The following is a 14,046-nucleotide window of genomic DNA, read 5'->3' on the forward strand; positions in this document are numbered from 1 at the left end:
CTATCTAATGAACTTTTGAATTGACTCAACTAACGTTTTATTTCAATTTGACTCAATTCAAACAAAAAGCAAACATTTCTCAAATAAAGGATTTTAATTGACTCAACACTCTAGTCGACTAGAGTTATCATCGGTCGATCAATCTATTTGAGGATCAATTTTGTTTGTCTTAAACCTCATAAGCCCACACAAACCGCTAGGATCAAACTTGATCATAAACTATGACTGAGAACCAATTGATCCTTAGTCACTAGCTCCCAATCAAACCAATTAACCCTTAAATATAAACTTTGAGATTACACTTTCATATAATCTCTCACGACTCATTCTCTTTTAAGCCTTCACTTTGTTGTAACTTTTAAGTTGCCCAAAAGTAGACCCCCCTTCATATCCTCATTCTTTGAGATGCATTGAGTCCTCAATTTGTTTTACATGTCATCGATAGGTCATCTATATACTATCGTCAAAGTTATCAAATTAATTTTATACTCCGGTCTTGTGATCCTTTAGATATTTCATGTTATCTTTCATTAATCTCTAAAGACTTTATCGCCATTAGGTCAAACCAACTTATCTACTATAAGAGACATGAGTCATTGTGAATTTCATGTGCATCCGGTTTAGTCCTTGTAAATTTCACATAAGTAATACAAGCAAACCTAAGTCATAATTTTTTTTATCAAATAAATTAAAATATTTTGATAGAATACGATCACTTAAAATACTATTGAATTAGAGACAGATCAAAGATAGAACTGTCCTAGGCTCTAATCTAGTGAAAAAAAATTTACATTGATATCAAAGAGAATTGATATGTTTTATTATATTTTTCTGTTTTTTTTTCTCTAAAGTCCAATCCACCTTTAATTCTTGGATACGTCGTGATTGGAATAATAATAACTATAAGCATAAATGACTATTTTTTAAAATAATTAATTTTATCTCAAATATAAAGATAAGAATAGGTATGTGTGAGAGTGAATCATATCTTATTATTTTATCTAACAAAAAATAATCTCAAATTACAGTTCTTTTACTAATTCGTGCAAAAATAAATCTTTTAAATGATCAATCAACACAAGAAATCATTTTTTAACTTCCCCCTCTAAAGCACAACCACGAATACTAAGAATAGGGTCTTTGATTTCTTGTCAAAGTGCATGCAAACCCTAATTATTATACAAACCAAAGGCATATGACTAAATCATATGAACTCAGTTTACATGTTTTGATGGAATTTGAGATAATTAATTATTATTTAAGATGGTTATTCAAATTGAGTTTAAATAATGTTTGAATTTGATAAAATTATTTTTCCTTTACACATTCTCTAAGTTATTCAAATGGTTGAAGCCTCACAACTCTTATAATCATGGCTTTATGGTGTAGTAAACCTTTTACTAAGCATTAAAAAACTATTATTAAATCTAATTATTATTGTTTGCCTAGTGCAATCACCGACCCGGGTAGCGGACCTCACGCAGCCATGCGTAGGGCCCCCACGTGAGGACCACAGGCAGCCACGTGCAATGGACCAATCCTCTATTTTAATTTTTTTTCTTTTTTTTTAGTTCGCTCTCTTTTTTTCCCCTATTTTCTGTCTCATCCTTTTTTCATATTAAATAATATCTAAATAAAAATGAATTTATAAATAATTTTTTTCATATTAAATAAAAAATATCAATATAAACTAATTCCAAAGAAGTTGACAAAGTGCAGAAGACGACAAATGGATGGAGCGTGGAGCCAAATTGGGAGGGGGACAGACTGGCTTTTGCTCGAGTCGAGTCGAGACTGCCCCGTCGAGATCGGACCGCCGCAAGAGAGTGAGCCAAGGTGCGAAGGATCCTGCCTGCCTCGTCCGCCTCCGCCTCCGCCTCTTCGCCGGCGGGGGATAAGGTTCAGGGAGTTCGGCGGCGTTTGAGTTATGGCGCCGCGGCGAAAGAAGTGGACGGAGGAGGAGGAGCGCTCCCTCCTCGAGAAGTACGCCAGGATGGTGGCGGATGGCTCCCTTTCCTGCCTTCGCAGCAGGGAGCGCCGCTTCCGCCCTGTCGCGGCCCATGTCAACGCCGCCCACCACGCCGTCGACCCTGCCTCCTATCCCTTCCTTTGGTCATGGAAGGACGCCGCCACCAAGGTCCACAACATGCGCCATCAGTACCTTCTCGTCAAACGCAAGTTGCTGGCCCTCGACCCGTCGCGCTCCGCGGTTGTGGATTGGGTCGAGCAGCGAGGGGTCTCCCACTGGCCCAATTTCGTCCTCTACCGCTCCGTCTTCGGCGACGCACCCTTGCCCGATCCAGCCCCCGGAAGCGCCTTCAACAACGACGGCGAACTCGGGTTAGGGCTAGGATTCGACTCCGAGCCTGAAGGCAGAGACGAAGGATCCGATCAGGAGGTTGAGGAGGAGGACGAAGGTTTCGATTACAATGAAGTGGTACCCATCGTGGCGGAGCTGCCTCCGCCTCTGCCACCGGCTGCGGATATGAGTAGTATGAAGGCGAGAAACGCAACGCGGGCCGAGATGCGGCTAAGGGAGTGGGAGGCGAGGATGGAGGAAAGGGACGAGGAGCGGGAGAGCGCGAGGAAGGAAAGGGAGACAGTGGCGTTGGAGAAGGAAGAGGAGAGGGAGCAGAGGAGGAGGCAGGCACGGCATCAGTGGAGGGAGGAGGAGCTGGAATGGGAGGAGCGGATGGATGGAAGAAGGCAAGAGTGGAAGAAGCGGGTGGAAGGGATGCTTAGGGAGCACAGAGCCGAGATGGAGGGGATCCAAGCAAGGATCCTTCACGAGCAGCAGAGTCTGATAGGGCAGCTCCTCGGCGTGCTGTCACAGTGGCCTCCCAGCCCTGTGTTTGGGGGGCTCTCGGATGGTGGTGGCAGTAGCACAGCATTGGGAAATCACCACCAGCATCAGCAGGCACACAGCCAGCCAGTTCCCTATCCGTCTCAGATGATACAGGGGCTGCACCATGTGACCGGAATTGTTCCAGGCGAGCATCGGGCTGGCGGAGATGGGCCTGATGATCACTTCATGGTTGATTGACTTCTTCGATCCAGATTAAGGATTGCAAATGGATTTCTCCAATAGAGAATTCTTTGCAAATGGATTTCTCCAATAGAGAATTCTGATGTCAGATGTTCTTCAGAACCAATAGAGAATTCTGATATCAGTGTCTGTTAGGCAGGCCTCTGCCATGGTCATTCTTTCATGTCTAACCTGTAAGGTATGATGCTATGTATTCATTAGCTGTCATATTCATATTCGTTATACTCCATGTGAACTAATCTCTATATACAAGTTGATTGGCTTCTCAGGGTTTTCTAGTAGCTCAGTTGCTTGATGCCATTGTTGCAAGCGAAGAATGACCAGGTTGGTTAGCTATAGTCGGTAGTTATGGTTTTCATATAGCTATATATGCAATTGCTGCTTCTGTTCAAGATCTAGTAATTCATGGACAAGCTTATGCCATACAAATTTCATAGAAGAAAGAATTATAGTGAAGACATGCGAGATTCACAATGATCAGTTGCTATAGTTTCACTGTTTTCGAATTAATTGCCATGGAAACTGGTTTATTATTTAAAACAGGACTGGCAAACTGCCCGTCTCACAGCTCGGAACAACTGAAAACCCCTTCAAATGCCTGGGTGGATATATCTGGGTAGTTAGGCAACCATTTGTTGTTGGCCTTTTAGAACTTAGAAATATCCAAGTGAGTGAGAAAATTTTCCACCTTATCTGGAATTGAAATTCATATAAAACTCATGGAATGTGGTTTCATGCTTAGCAAAGGAAGTAGCATTGTAGATTTTGGTAAGTTGCAGATTGCTTATTTATATGAAAGTAGACACCAATCGATTACACTTTCACATTGGCAGTCCAGTAAACATGGGAAAATGAACAATAAATTGCCTTTCTTATCTAATTATATAATAAATAATCTTTTTGATTTTGTTCGGTTGAAAATGTTTTCTTGTTATAATGACAAAAATTATGATGCATTTTTATAATGGTCTTGTTTGAAAATGATGTTGCATACGTCATAACCATCTTTCTGATACATTATTTTCCTTCTAATTGCAAGGTAAATTGTCTATAAGAATTAAGCTTATGCTTCGTCTACTCGGAAGCAAGGATGAAAAAGGGAAAAGAATCAATGGTGAAAAAATATCCTTAAAGAAAGGGAAGAGAAAGGAGGAGGATAGAAGAGAAAGAAGGAAAATGTGAAAGGAAAGGAGGAAAGGAATCCTTTGGCAGCCATGACTGGTCAAGTGAGCTTGAACTTGTGGCCGCAACGATATGAACTCGTGACAACCACAAAGAGGTCAGTTGCGGCCTTGCCACGAGTTCGTGACCTCTCCGTCATTGGACAGAATTTGAATATGTTCGTCTATTTGTTTTTCAATAAATTGAATAGAGCAAAGTGTCTCAACTGTCATGCAATCCATCATTTCTCTAATTTGCACTTCCGAGTAAACAAAGCATTAGTGTCACATAAACACATGCTTAAGAAGTGATGGTTTACATTTGAGTTGTGGTTGACTAATGATTTTATTTTAGATTCTTAGTATGTCATAACCATTTTTTCAGTTACATATTTCCTTCTAATTTAAGATAAATTGTCTTTTCTTGTTAAATGGTAAAGTTGTTTCCATGTGACCTTGAGGTCATGGGTTTGAATTGCGAAAATAACCTTTTACAAAATATAAGGTAAGATTGTGTATAATTGATTCAATATGATCCTACCCTTCTTCGAGATCTCGCATTGGTAGAGTTTTATGCATTGGATTCTTCTTTTGTTTTTGTCTTTTCTTGCTAAAGGAAGTTGACGATTCTGCAAGCATATGATGCATTGGCTGTATGATTCTTGTGCCAAGGAGAATGACATTTTAAAGAGTTCTAGTTGAACATGAAATTGGTCCTCCTTGGTCATTGTGAAACCTAATTTGCTTGAAAACTTAAGTTGCAGTTTCTATTCTAACACCATCAAGTCTAATCATTGTATCCATCCTGAAAAGATTAGGCTGATGGGTTGGATGAACATTACAATTACTGTTGCTGTAATTAATAAATCTTTCATATTGTTTACCTCATGCTGTAGGGTATACACACTTTTATACACCTTCACCCAGTTGTAGATCACACTTCTAATACTAAACCAACTAGTTGAGGCAAGGGAGAAGTCGATTGAAGAGCAGTACCAAGAGAGAATTTTGAACTTGCAAAACTTGTGATGATTGTTAAACCAACATTGTTTATCACTTTTTGACAGAGTAAATGCATCTGAGTTCTCCATGCAATATGGACCAGCTAACTGCCCTGCAGTACTCCAACCAAACAACATGAATACACTGGAAAATCACTGATTGTCCACGTCAAGGTAACTCTCATATGAAGTTTTGCTCTTTTGAAATGTCATTAGCCTACACCCACTTGTGACAAATGTTTAATGTTTTGCTTTTTCGAAATGTCTGTTTGACGTAGTCAATAATTTAATTTATTAAAAGTTGTCTGAGTTGTTAATTTTTATAATTAGTTGGGGCTTTTAAAAAAGTTGTTTATTTGTATAAAAAAGTTTGTTAGTTTTTTATTAGAAAAATTAGGGCTTTTTATTATTTTATAAAGAATTGATCGTGGCCTCGTACTATAAAAAGAGGTTAGGATTTCATATATTCTGCACGTTTTGAGTTAATGCAATTTGTAAAAGCTCACATCAACTTGATAACGTAGTTCTCATTTAAAAATAATTTTTGTTAAATTTAGTAGGTTAATTAATTTTTGGGCATTCTCAATTTGACTCGCATATTATTTTTTTCAATGCTTATCATTATCTTTTAGTAACCTACCTCTTTTGTCATTATTTTCAAATTCCAACTTGCTTTTTTAAAATTATTGTGCTATTTAATTTATAAATTTCATTACTTGTCAAACCTTCACATCGACGATGATGAGAAACCCCACAATTAGATAGGTAGATAATAGGTGTGAACTTTTGAAAGATGAGCTTAAAACCCTTTGATCTAAAGTGGAAGACTTAGAATGGTTTAAAGTTTCTCTTGAAAGCGTGATCAACAAGTTGATAAAGGACACAAGTTCTGAATCTATAGATTATATATCACATATAGCCCAACATTCACTTAGACAAAATTCACATCGAGGCTATTAATCAATTATTGACGAAGGAAACTACTTCTCAGACATTCAAACTTGATCTAGACCTGGATCTAGATTTGAAACTAGACTGAAAATGGATACTACCCATCAAAACTAGATTCTCCTAGTTTTGATGGTTGATTAGACCCAAACACTTTCTTTGACTGGATCGTTGAGATTAAGGATTATTTTGATTGTCTAGTATGACCAAATTGAACAAGTGTGATTTGCAAAAGTCAAACTCATAGGTTCGGTAAAAAAATATCCAAAATCAATGTCTTGCTAATGGGGAAGAACCAATTACCCTCTTGGTAGATATGAAACGAATTTTAAGTAGAAAGTATGTTCCAACATACTTTAGAAACCAAAAATATACTATTTGGATCAATCTAAAACAATCAAACATGAACATAATTAATATCTAAATAAATTTGAAACTTTAAAAATGCTTTGCAATCCCAAATCAGACCCTAGGGAGACATTGATAATTTCATTAATGGGTTGAGACTTGAAATTCAAAGACAAGTAAAATTATTTGTCCTAATTTTGATCAAAAAAATATGTCAAAAGGCTGAAGAGATTAAGCAATTTATGGAAACACCTACCTTGCAACAATCAGCCCCCTAATAGATAGTGCTCCCATAGTTTGTAAAATCGCGATCTAGATCGTATGATCACACGATCTTACAATATGGAAGCACTAAATCACTCCTCGATCGTGTAGAATCATTTTTTATGGTGGAATCGGAGTAGGATCGATCAGATCATAGAATCAGAGCAAGATATGTAGGATCAAAGTAGAATCAAAGTAGGATCGATAGACTTGGAGCAGAATCAGTAAGATTATAGCAAGATCGGTAGGATTGTAGCAATATCAAAGAAGTCATAACTTTTGACTCGGATTGAATCACAGGATCCGTAATATATCAAATTGAAGCTCATTAGAGATCTACATTTATTATAGGGTATAACACGTAATGATCCACTCTTAGGCCCAAAAAATATTATTTAAAATATTTTTGGAGGTTACGAAGAATTTTAGTCCTTTTACTAAGATTATTTTTGTCTTTTGTATCTTTAGGGTTTAGAAATTATTTAAACATTTAGTTAGTTAATGTTAAAGTATTATTTTTATTTTGAGTTAATATTATTCGGTTAAACTTAGAGAAGAACTCTGATGTTTGATGATTTTATATGTCTTCCTTGAAAATTCTATGTTAGAACTAGTCTACAGAATAATCATTATTCTGTCTGACGTTAATTATTAGTTAATTTAAATTTGTATTGGTTATAATCTCATATGTGATGTCGAATGTCAGCGGTAACTTATATATACAAAATTATTAATCTATTTATATGCAAGTGACTTTTTTAGATTTTTTTTTTCTAATTATTAATCATGTACTATAAAATTTCAAGGAGTTTTTATTAGGATCATACAATTCTATGATCCAATCCTAATCGATTCGATCTCGATCGATCCAATCTTGATCCTAAATCGATCTCCCATGTACTGTCATATAATGAGTAGAGGTGGGTACACAAACTCCTAAGAAAATAGAAAATTCTAATATTTAATGTTTTAACTGTCATAACAAGGGTCATGTGACATCTGCTCATATAGAGTCTTGACCTTAGAATAAGAATACAATTTTGAGGATGAAGTGACATATAATCCGATCTAAGGTAGTGATGAGGAAGTTGACTCTTTTGACCAACACTAAGAAAATTGAAGAATAAATCATTGGACTTAATGTAGTGCATCTTATCCTGTCAATACCCACATCAGATAACATATGGAAACACACTAGCATTTTTCACACATTTGCTAAATGTGAGAGTAAGGCATGTAAGATTGTGATCGACGATGGGAGTTGTATGAACATAGTTTTTTCACACAAGCCTTTCTAGGATTCAAGCCACCCCTGAATCACACCTAAATCCATATAAGGTAGCATAGGTAGATCAAACTTCCCTTCTTGTAGCACAAAGGTGTTTAATTTCTAGAGAGATGGGTCCGTATAAAGATAACATATGGTGTGATGTTCTTCCTATGAGTGTAGCTCATATCATCCTTGGTTGTTTGTCTTTATGATCTCTCTATTACTCACTACGGACGTGAAAACACCTAGTTATTTAAGCACAATAATCAAAATATTCAACTATACCTAGCCAAGCCTAGAAAGTCATAGTCTAAACCTAAGTCGACAACCAAACCAACCCAACCAACATTTCACATAACCTCTTCACCTGCTCACGCAATCTCAATTTGAGAAAGAAGGCAAGGAATCCAAAGTGATGATAGTATTAGTAATCTAAAACCTCACAATTACTCTAAAGATTCACTAAAAGACCTTTTCCTCGAACTCAGAAATATTAAATGAGTTGGATCATATAACTAGTGATAAATTACCCATTGAACTCTTGCCTCTGCGTATGATCCAACACTCTATTGATTTGATCTCATGGTTACAATTACCTTACCTACCACATTGTCATATGAATCCTTTAGAGTATGTTGAATTGAATAGGCAAGTTGAAGAACTCTTACAAAAAAACCTTTATTAGAAAAAGCATGAGTCTATGTGTTGTCCTCACCTTATTGGTTCCCAAAAAGGATGGCTCTTGGAGAATGTGCATAGATAATCACACCATCAATAAAATCACAATTAAGTATAGGTTTCTCGTATCGAGATTTGATGGTAGGAGCTTGTTGATTTTCCAAGATTGACTTGCATAGGAAAATTATCTTTAAGATATAAGATGGGTTGTATGAATGGTCAATCATGCCTTTGGGACTTTCCAAGGCCCCTAGTACTTTCATAAGGTTAATGAATCAAGTCCAAAAAACTTTCATAGGAAAATTCTTGATGGTCTATTTTGATGACATTCTTATTTGTAGTGTGACGCGCGATGACCACTAGAAGCACATTCATCTTGTCTTAGAGACCCTTAGGACTAAAAAACTATTTGTCAACTTGAGAAAATGTTCTTTCTTACAATCTCAGGTTCTATTTCTTGAGTTTATTATTTCTGCAGAAGGCATTTCAATAGATCCAAAAAAGATTAGGGTAATCCAAAAAAGCCAAGGTCACTTTGAATGATGTAGTTTTTATTATTGTTAATTTCCCTAGAACGTAATGAATTAGTTGCTAGTTTTTCAGAAAAAAATATTAACTAATATGATAACTACTTACAGATATTTTTCTTCAGTGGGATGATAAACTTAAGATGTTGGAGCTATTGAGCCGTCCGCCGCAAGTACTTTCGGATTTAATCTAATGGTTGGTGGAAAATTTTTGAAAGACTGGATTGATCATCTCCAAAATTAATATTTGATGTTAGTTTAAATGGGTCAAGTTTAATCTCATGTGACAACTATACAACTTAGTGCATCTGCTAATTTATTATCCACGCTAGAACGATATTTAGAACAAAAATAATACTCTTGGAGGATCTTAACCCACCTAACAAGTTTAATATTTAATTTATTTTGAGATTGAATGAAACTTAACGTTTTATGGTCTAAACGAACTGTAGGCCAGTAGCCAGACTCATAGTGAGACGGATTAACCCATCAGAAATTTGCCATTTAACGGGTTGGGCCGGACCGACATGTGGTAAGAGGGGGAGGACGATTGTTTTACAAATGATGCATGAATTGGTTATTTTAAAACGAGTGATGATTTAGGTATTTGAAAAACACTGTGGTTCAGTAAAAATGCGCTAACGCAGTCGAACCCCAAAACCAAAACCCTCGGTGGGGGGACGACGAAGCAGCGAAACAAACGAAGACTTCGGAAGCTGGCCGGTGACCCGAAGAGTGTAGGGCGCGAGCAGAGGGGAAGAGAGCGAGAGCAAGGATGAGTACGGTGGACAAGATGCTAATCAAGGGCATCCGGAGCTTCAGCCCGGAGAACAAGCACGTCATCACCTTCTTCAAGCCGCTCACCCTCATCGTCGGCCCCAACGGGGCCGGCAAGACCACCATCATCGAGTGCCTCAAGCTCTCCTGCACCGGCGAGCTCCCGCCCAACTCCCGCTCCGGCCACAGCTTCATCCACGATCCCAAGGTCCGTCCCGTCTTTCCAACTTCATTCTCCATCTGTTATATCTTTGGTTATTCCCCGACGTTCCTTCTTTGATTCTTTGGCAAGTAAAGGTGGCGGGCGAGACTGAGACCAAGGGGCAGATCAAGCTTCGGTTCAAGACAGCAGCCGCCAAGGACGTTGTTTGTATCCGCTCCTTCCAGCTCACCCAGAAGACCTCCAAGATGGAGTTCAAGGCCATCGAGAGCGTCCTGCAGACCATCAATCCTCATACTGGAGAGGTTCCTCCCGTCTCCTGTCATACAGACGTGCGTTGTTTGCGATCCTTATTCATGTTTATCCCTCCTTACCTGCTATAACGCAGAAGGTCTGCCTTAGCTATCGATGCGCTGATATGGATAGGGAAATCCCGGCATTGATGGGCGTCTCCAAGGCGGTTTTAGAGAATGTGGTATTTGTACACCAGGACGAGTCCAATTGGCCTCTGCAGGATCCTTCGACTCTTAAAAAGAAGTTTGATGACATATTCTCTGCCACTCGGTATTTTCCTGCTTCTTATCTAAATGCCTCTTAAGCTTCCAGGTTGCTGATGCTCCGTGAGATTCTGTGTCTAATGCAGAGACTAATTTATCCATTCACTCTGGGAGCTATGTTATGAAATAGAAAATGGTTTTCTTAGATTTTCATTGATCACATCCTATTAAAGAACTTCCTATGAAGCTTTGTTGAGGCATCTACTCAACTGTGCTTGCCTTGTGGAATAGTTCATAAAAACTTAACTTATGCATAATTTTCAAATTAATCATATAACTAAATTTGAATTTCCTCACCTAGTCCTGAGTGGATATTGATGTGCTTCTCAAGAGATAATGGAGAAAATGTAGCAACCTCCAGGTGTTTCAATTTTTTTCTTTCCAAATTTTGAAATTGTTTCTATTGCAATACTTGAGAAGTTTAAATATGAGACCAGTCAATAATTTCCCCCCTTTTTTATCTTTCCCAACTTATGTTTTTATATTGAATTGGAGTTGAGTCTTCACTCGATCTCACTGTATTATTATATATTCATGATACATGGCACTGCTGTTCTATTCATGTTGTTACCTTGTATGTTGTATCACAACATCTCTGACCTTGTTTATCATTATCCTAGCTACACCAAGGCTTTAGAGGCAATAAAGAAACTTCACAAGGATCAAGCACAGGAGATAAAAACCTACAAATTGAAGTTGGAGAACTTACAAACTCTGAAAGATGTAGCTTATAAGGTTCTATAACTATCCTATCTCCTTTTGCATCTTATATCTCAAGTAATAGATATGTGATCTTTCCATTGTACAAAATAAGTGCTTCTATTTCATGGACTACATTGGCAAACCTCTTCCAATGAGAAACTTGCCTCTGTTGGAGAAAATATTAGTAGCTATAATCTCAGATTTTGAATCTTTAGTTTGAAGAAGGTTTAAATGCTCAAATTTGACATTTTCTCATTTTTGTTTGAATTTGAAATGACATTTTTGGTGCTGTCTCATAGTTTTTGGAATATTCTGAATGAAGATTAGCATAAAATTTTATCTCATGTTCAAATATGGTAGTAGTCTGGATTATGGAATAAGCTCATTAGGTCATCTAGATCACCAAAGAATCACATACAAATATACAACTAAAGGGATTAATAGCTAATCATTATTTGACATGAACTAAAATAGATGATGCATTTTGATCCCCTAATCTACTCATGCTGTTTGCAGTGGTGCAGTGTGCCATTGTTTGATTTTTATGTTCCAGAGATCTTAGTGTGGCTTAACTGAGACCAGAAAATCCTTTTTGCACGACTGAACTAGTTGGCACAAGAGATCCTAAAATGGTCCCTTGAATTTGAACATTTATTTTTATGTTCCAGAAATCTGTGTCTAGCTCAACTAAGACAGGAATATCCTCTTTGGATATCTAGATTAATTAGCACAAGAGATCCTAAAATGGTCTAACTTGAATTTGAACATTTATCCAATCCTGATCCTGAAATTGAATAAATTCTTCACCAGGCACTTCTTAATTACTTAATCTTAGCAGTTCATACAAATTTTGCTGAATGGGCAAATTATTGTTACCATATAACTTTTCAGAGTACAGACTGAAAGCAATAGCAATATGATACATCGGAACTAAATCAATGATGCATCTTAACAGGATCAAGCTTATCATCTTTAATAAGGCTACACAACTGAAATTGAATGCCAGTGGCAAATGAAGGCTAACTTGAATCCAACGCAAGAGCCATTGATTCTTACTTGTCGCCAGAAGGTTTTTTGCAATGTAGTGGAAGTCTTCTTTATCGAGCAACAATTCGTATCTTGATCTCAATGGGGAAGAGTCCAAGGAAGAAGAAGATCAAAGTCAAGATGTCAAATTGAATCAACTTTTCTCTTCTTATACCAAGCCCATCTAGTAGGGACCATCCACCATAAAGCCCATAACCTGTTAATAACTCATTAATGTTAACGAACCGGGTTATTGGATCTACACATTGAATCCACATCCAATATCTAAATCCCCTTTAATGCCACAAGCATTAGATCACTTAATTGAGGTTTAATTTTCTTAATGGCAATTAGTTGTGTGTGTGTTAATCAAGTGTAAGCCCATCTTATGGAAATTCAAGTTGTGGACTTGATGAAGCCTACCCATGTGGACTTAATTAAGCCCACCCATTATACACCATACAATTCCTTAGTTGAGCTCAACATTATGGGTTAAACAACCGCTTAAACAATCTGGTTCATTAATTCAATTAGCACAGAACTAAAGAAGTCAGTTACTATAACTGTAACAAGATCCAACAGTAATCACAGTTTTAATTTAATTATGGCATAGATCAAATGTGGATGTGTAATATGAAAATGACACGAAATGTGATATGTATATGTCCACTTTTAAGAGTCCTTATGACCCAAAATGGATTCGAATCATGTTTACTTAACCTTATACTAAATAGCAGTAGCAAACTATGATTCAACATTATGACTCATATTTACAAAATCATATGCAAAACCGCAATAGTAAATAAAGTCCCATATCATATTTATAAAATCGTATGTAAAACTGCAATAGTAAATCATGATGTCCTTATATTCAGAGAGTTAAAGCCATATACACATATAAAACTTTAGTATATACAATAAGTAAAAAAAATACATGTGTTCATTAATATAGAGCATTACACCAACATGCAGATTCCTACGAAATGGGTACTTTGACAAAATGAATAACTCCCATATTTAGCACATGCTGATGAAACACTTTGTGTGACAAACCCTTGGTGAGAAGATTCGCTAATATGAAATCTATCCTTATATGCTCTATCATAATTTGACCACTTTGAACTCTTTCTTTAATCGCCAAAAACTGTGTCGATATGTTTAGATTTCGACAAACTGCAGTTATTTTTGGAAAATAATTCTGCAGTTTTATTATTACAGTTGATCCTCAATGGTCTGCCAATGCCCCCAATAATGTATAATCCTATGATAAGGTTCCGCATCTATATCCCGTAATTGGAAGCTTCGTTGTAGGTTATAAATTCTGCCTCTATAGTGGAAGTGACTATTAGTGTCTAGTTGACACTTTTCCATGATATAGTCTCTCTCGCTAACATGAAGACAATATGAGGTGGACCTCCTGTTATCTAAGCATATAGTAAAATCGGAGTCTGAATATTCAATGATCTTTAGGTGACCTGATCTTCGATAGGTGAGCATATAATACTTTGTTCTTCGTAAATACTGCATAATCCTCTATACAACTTTTCAATGTTCTGATCTAGGGTTACTCAAATGTTTGTCC

The 14,046-nt window shown here is 37.0% G+C and overlaps 2 protein-coding genes across 4 annotated transcripts in view; both read left to right on the plus strand.

Moving 5' to 3' along the window:
* Positions 1-1,867: 1,867 nt before the first annotated feature.
* Positions 1,868-5,312, plus strand: LOC141827936 (uncharacterized). 3 transcript variants are annotated; one of them, XM_074715282.1, is made up of 4 exons: positions 1,868-3,224; positions 3,316-3,370; positions 4,086-4,325; positions 5,274-5,312. In XM_074715282.1, the coding sequence occupies exon 1, from the start codon at positions 1,928-1,930 to the stop codon at positions 3,041-3,043; it is 1,116 nt and encodes a 371-aa protein (XP_074571383.1). In that variant the 5' UTR covers positions 1,868-1,927; the 3' UTR covers positions 3,044-3,224; positions 3,316-3,370; positions 4,086-4,325; positions 5,274-5,312. The 3 variants fall into 3 exon arrangements, with proteins under 3 accessions (XP_074571383.1, XP_074571382.1, XP_074571381.1); XM_074715281.1 differs by lacking the exon at positions 5,274-5,312 and having other exon boundaries at positions 3,300-3,370; positions 4,086-4,538; XM_074715280.1 differs by lacking the exon at positions 5,274-5,312 and having other exon boundaries at positions 4,086-4,538.
* A 4,700-nt stretch (positions 5,313-10,012) lies between these two features.
* LOC141826846 (DNA repair protein RAD50) overlaps positions 10,013-14,046 on the plus strand; it is a 33,153-nt gene continuing 29,119 nt past the window's right edge. Inside the window, exons 1-4 of the mRNA XM_074714159.1 lie at positions 10,013-10,227; positions 10,317-10,484; positions 10,568-10,743; positions 11,357-11,471. Of these exons, the coding sequence (XP_074570260.1) occupies positions 10,018-10,227; positions 10,317-10,484; positions 10,568-10,743; positions 11,357-11,471 (669 nt within the window). The 5' untranslated portion in view covers positions 10,013-10,017. The remainder of the gene's footprint in view (positions 10,228-10,316; positions 10,485-10,567; positions 10,744-11,356; positions 11,472-14,046) is intronic.

This window comes from Curcuma longa, chromosome 4, assembly GCF_044706935.1.
Source record: "Curcuma longa cultivar G26 ecotype Majalengka, Jawa Barat chromosome 4, ITB_CL_G26_1.1, whole genome shotgun sequence".
NCBI classification, from domain to species: Eukaryota; Viridiplantae; Streptophyta; class Magnoliopsida; order Zingiberales; family Zingiberaceae; genus Curcuma; species Curcuma longa.

Coding starts and splice junctions, on each gene's coding strand:
- LOC141827936 (XM_074715282.1), top strand. CDS start 1,928: ATGGCGCCGCGGCGAAAGAAGTGGACGGAGGAGGAGGAGCGCTCCCTC.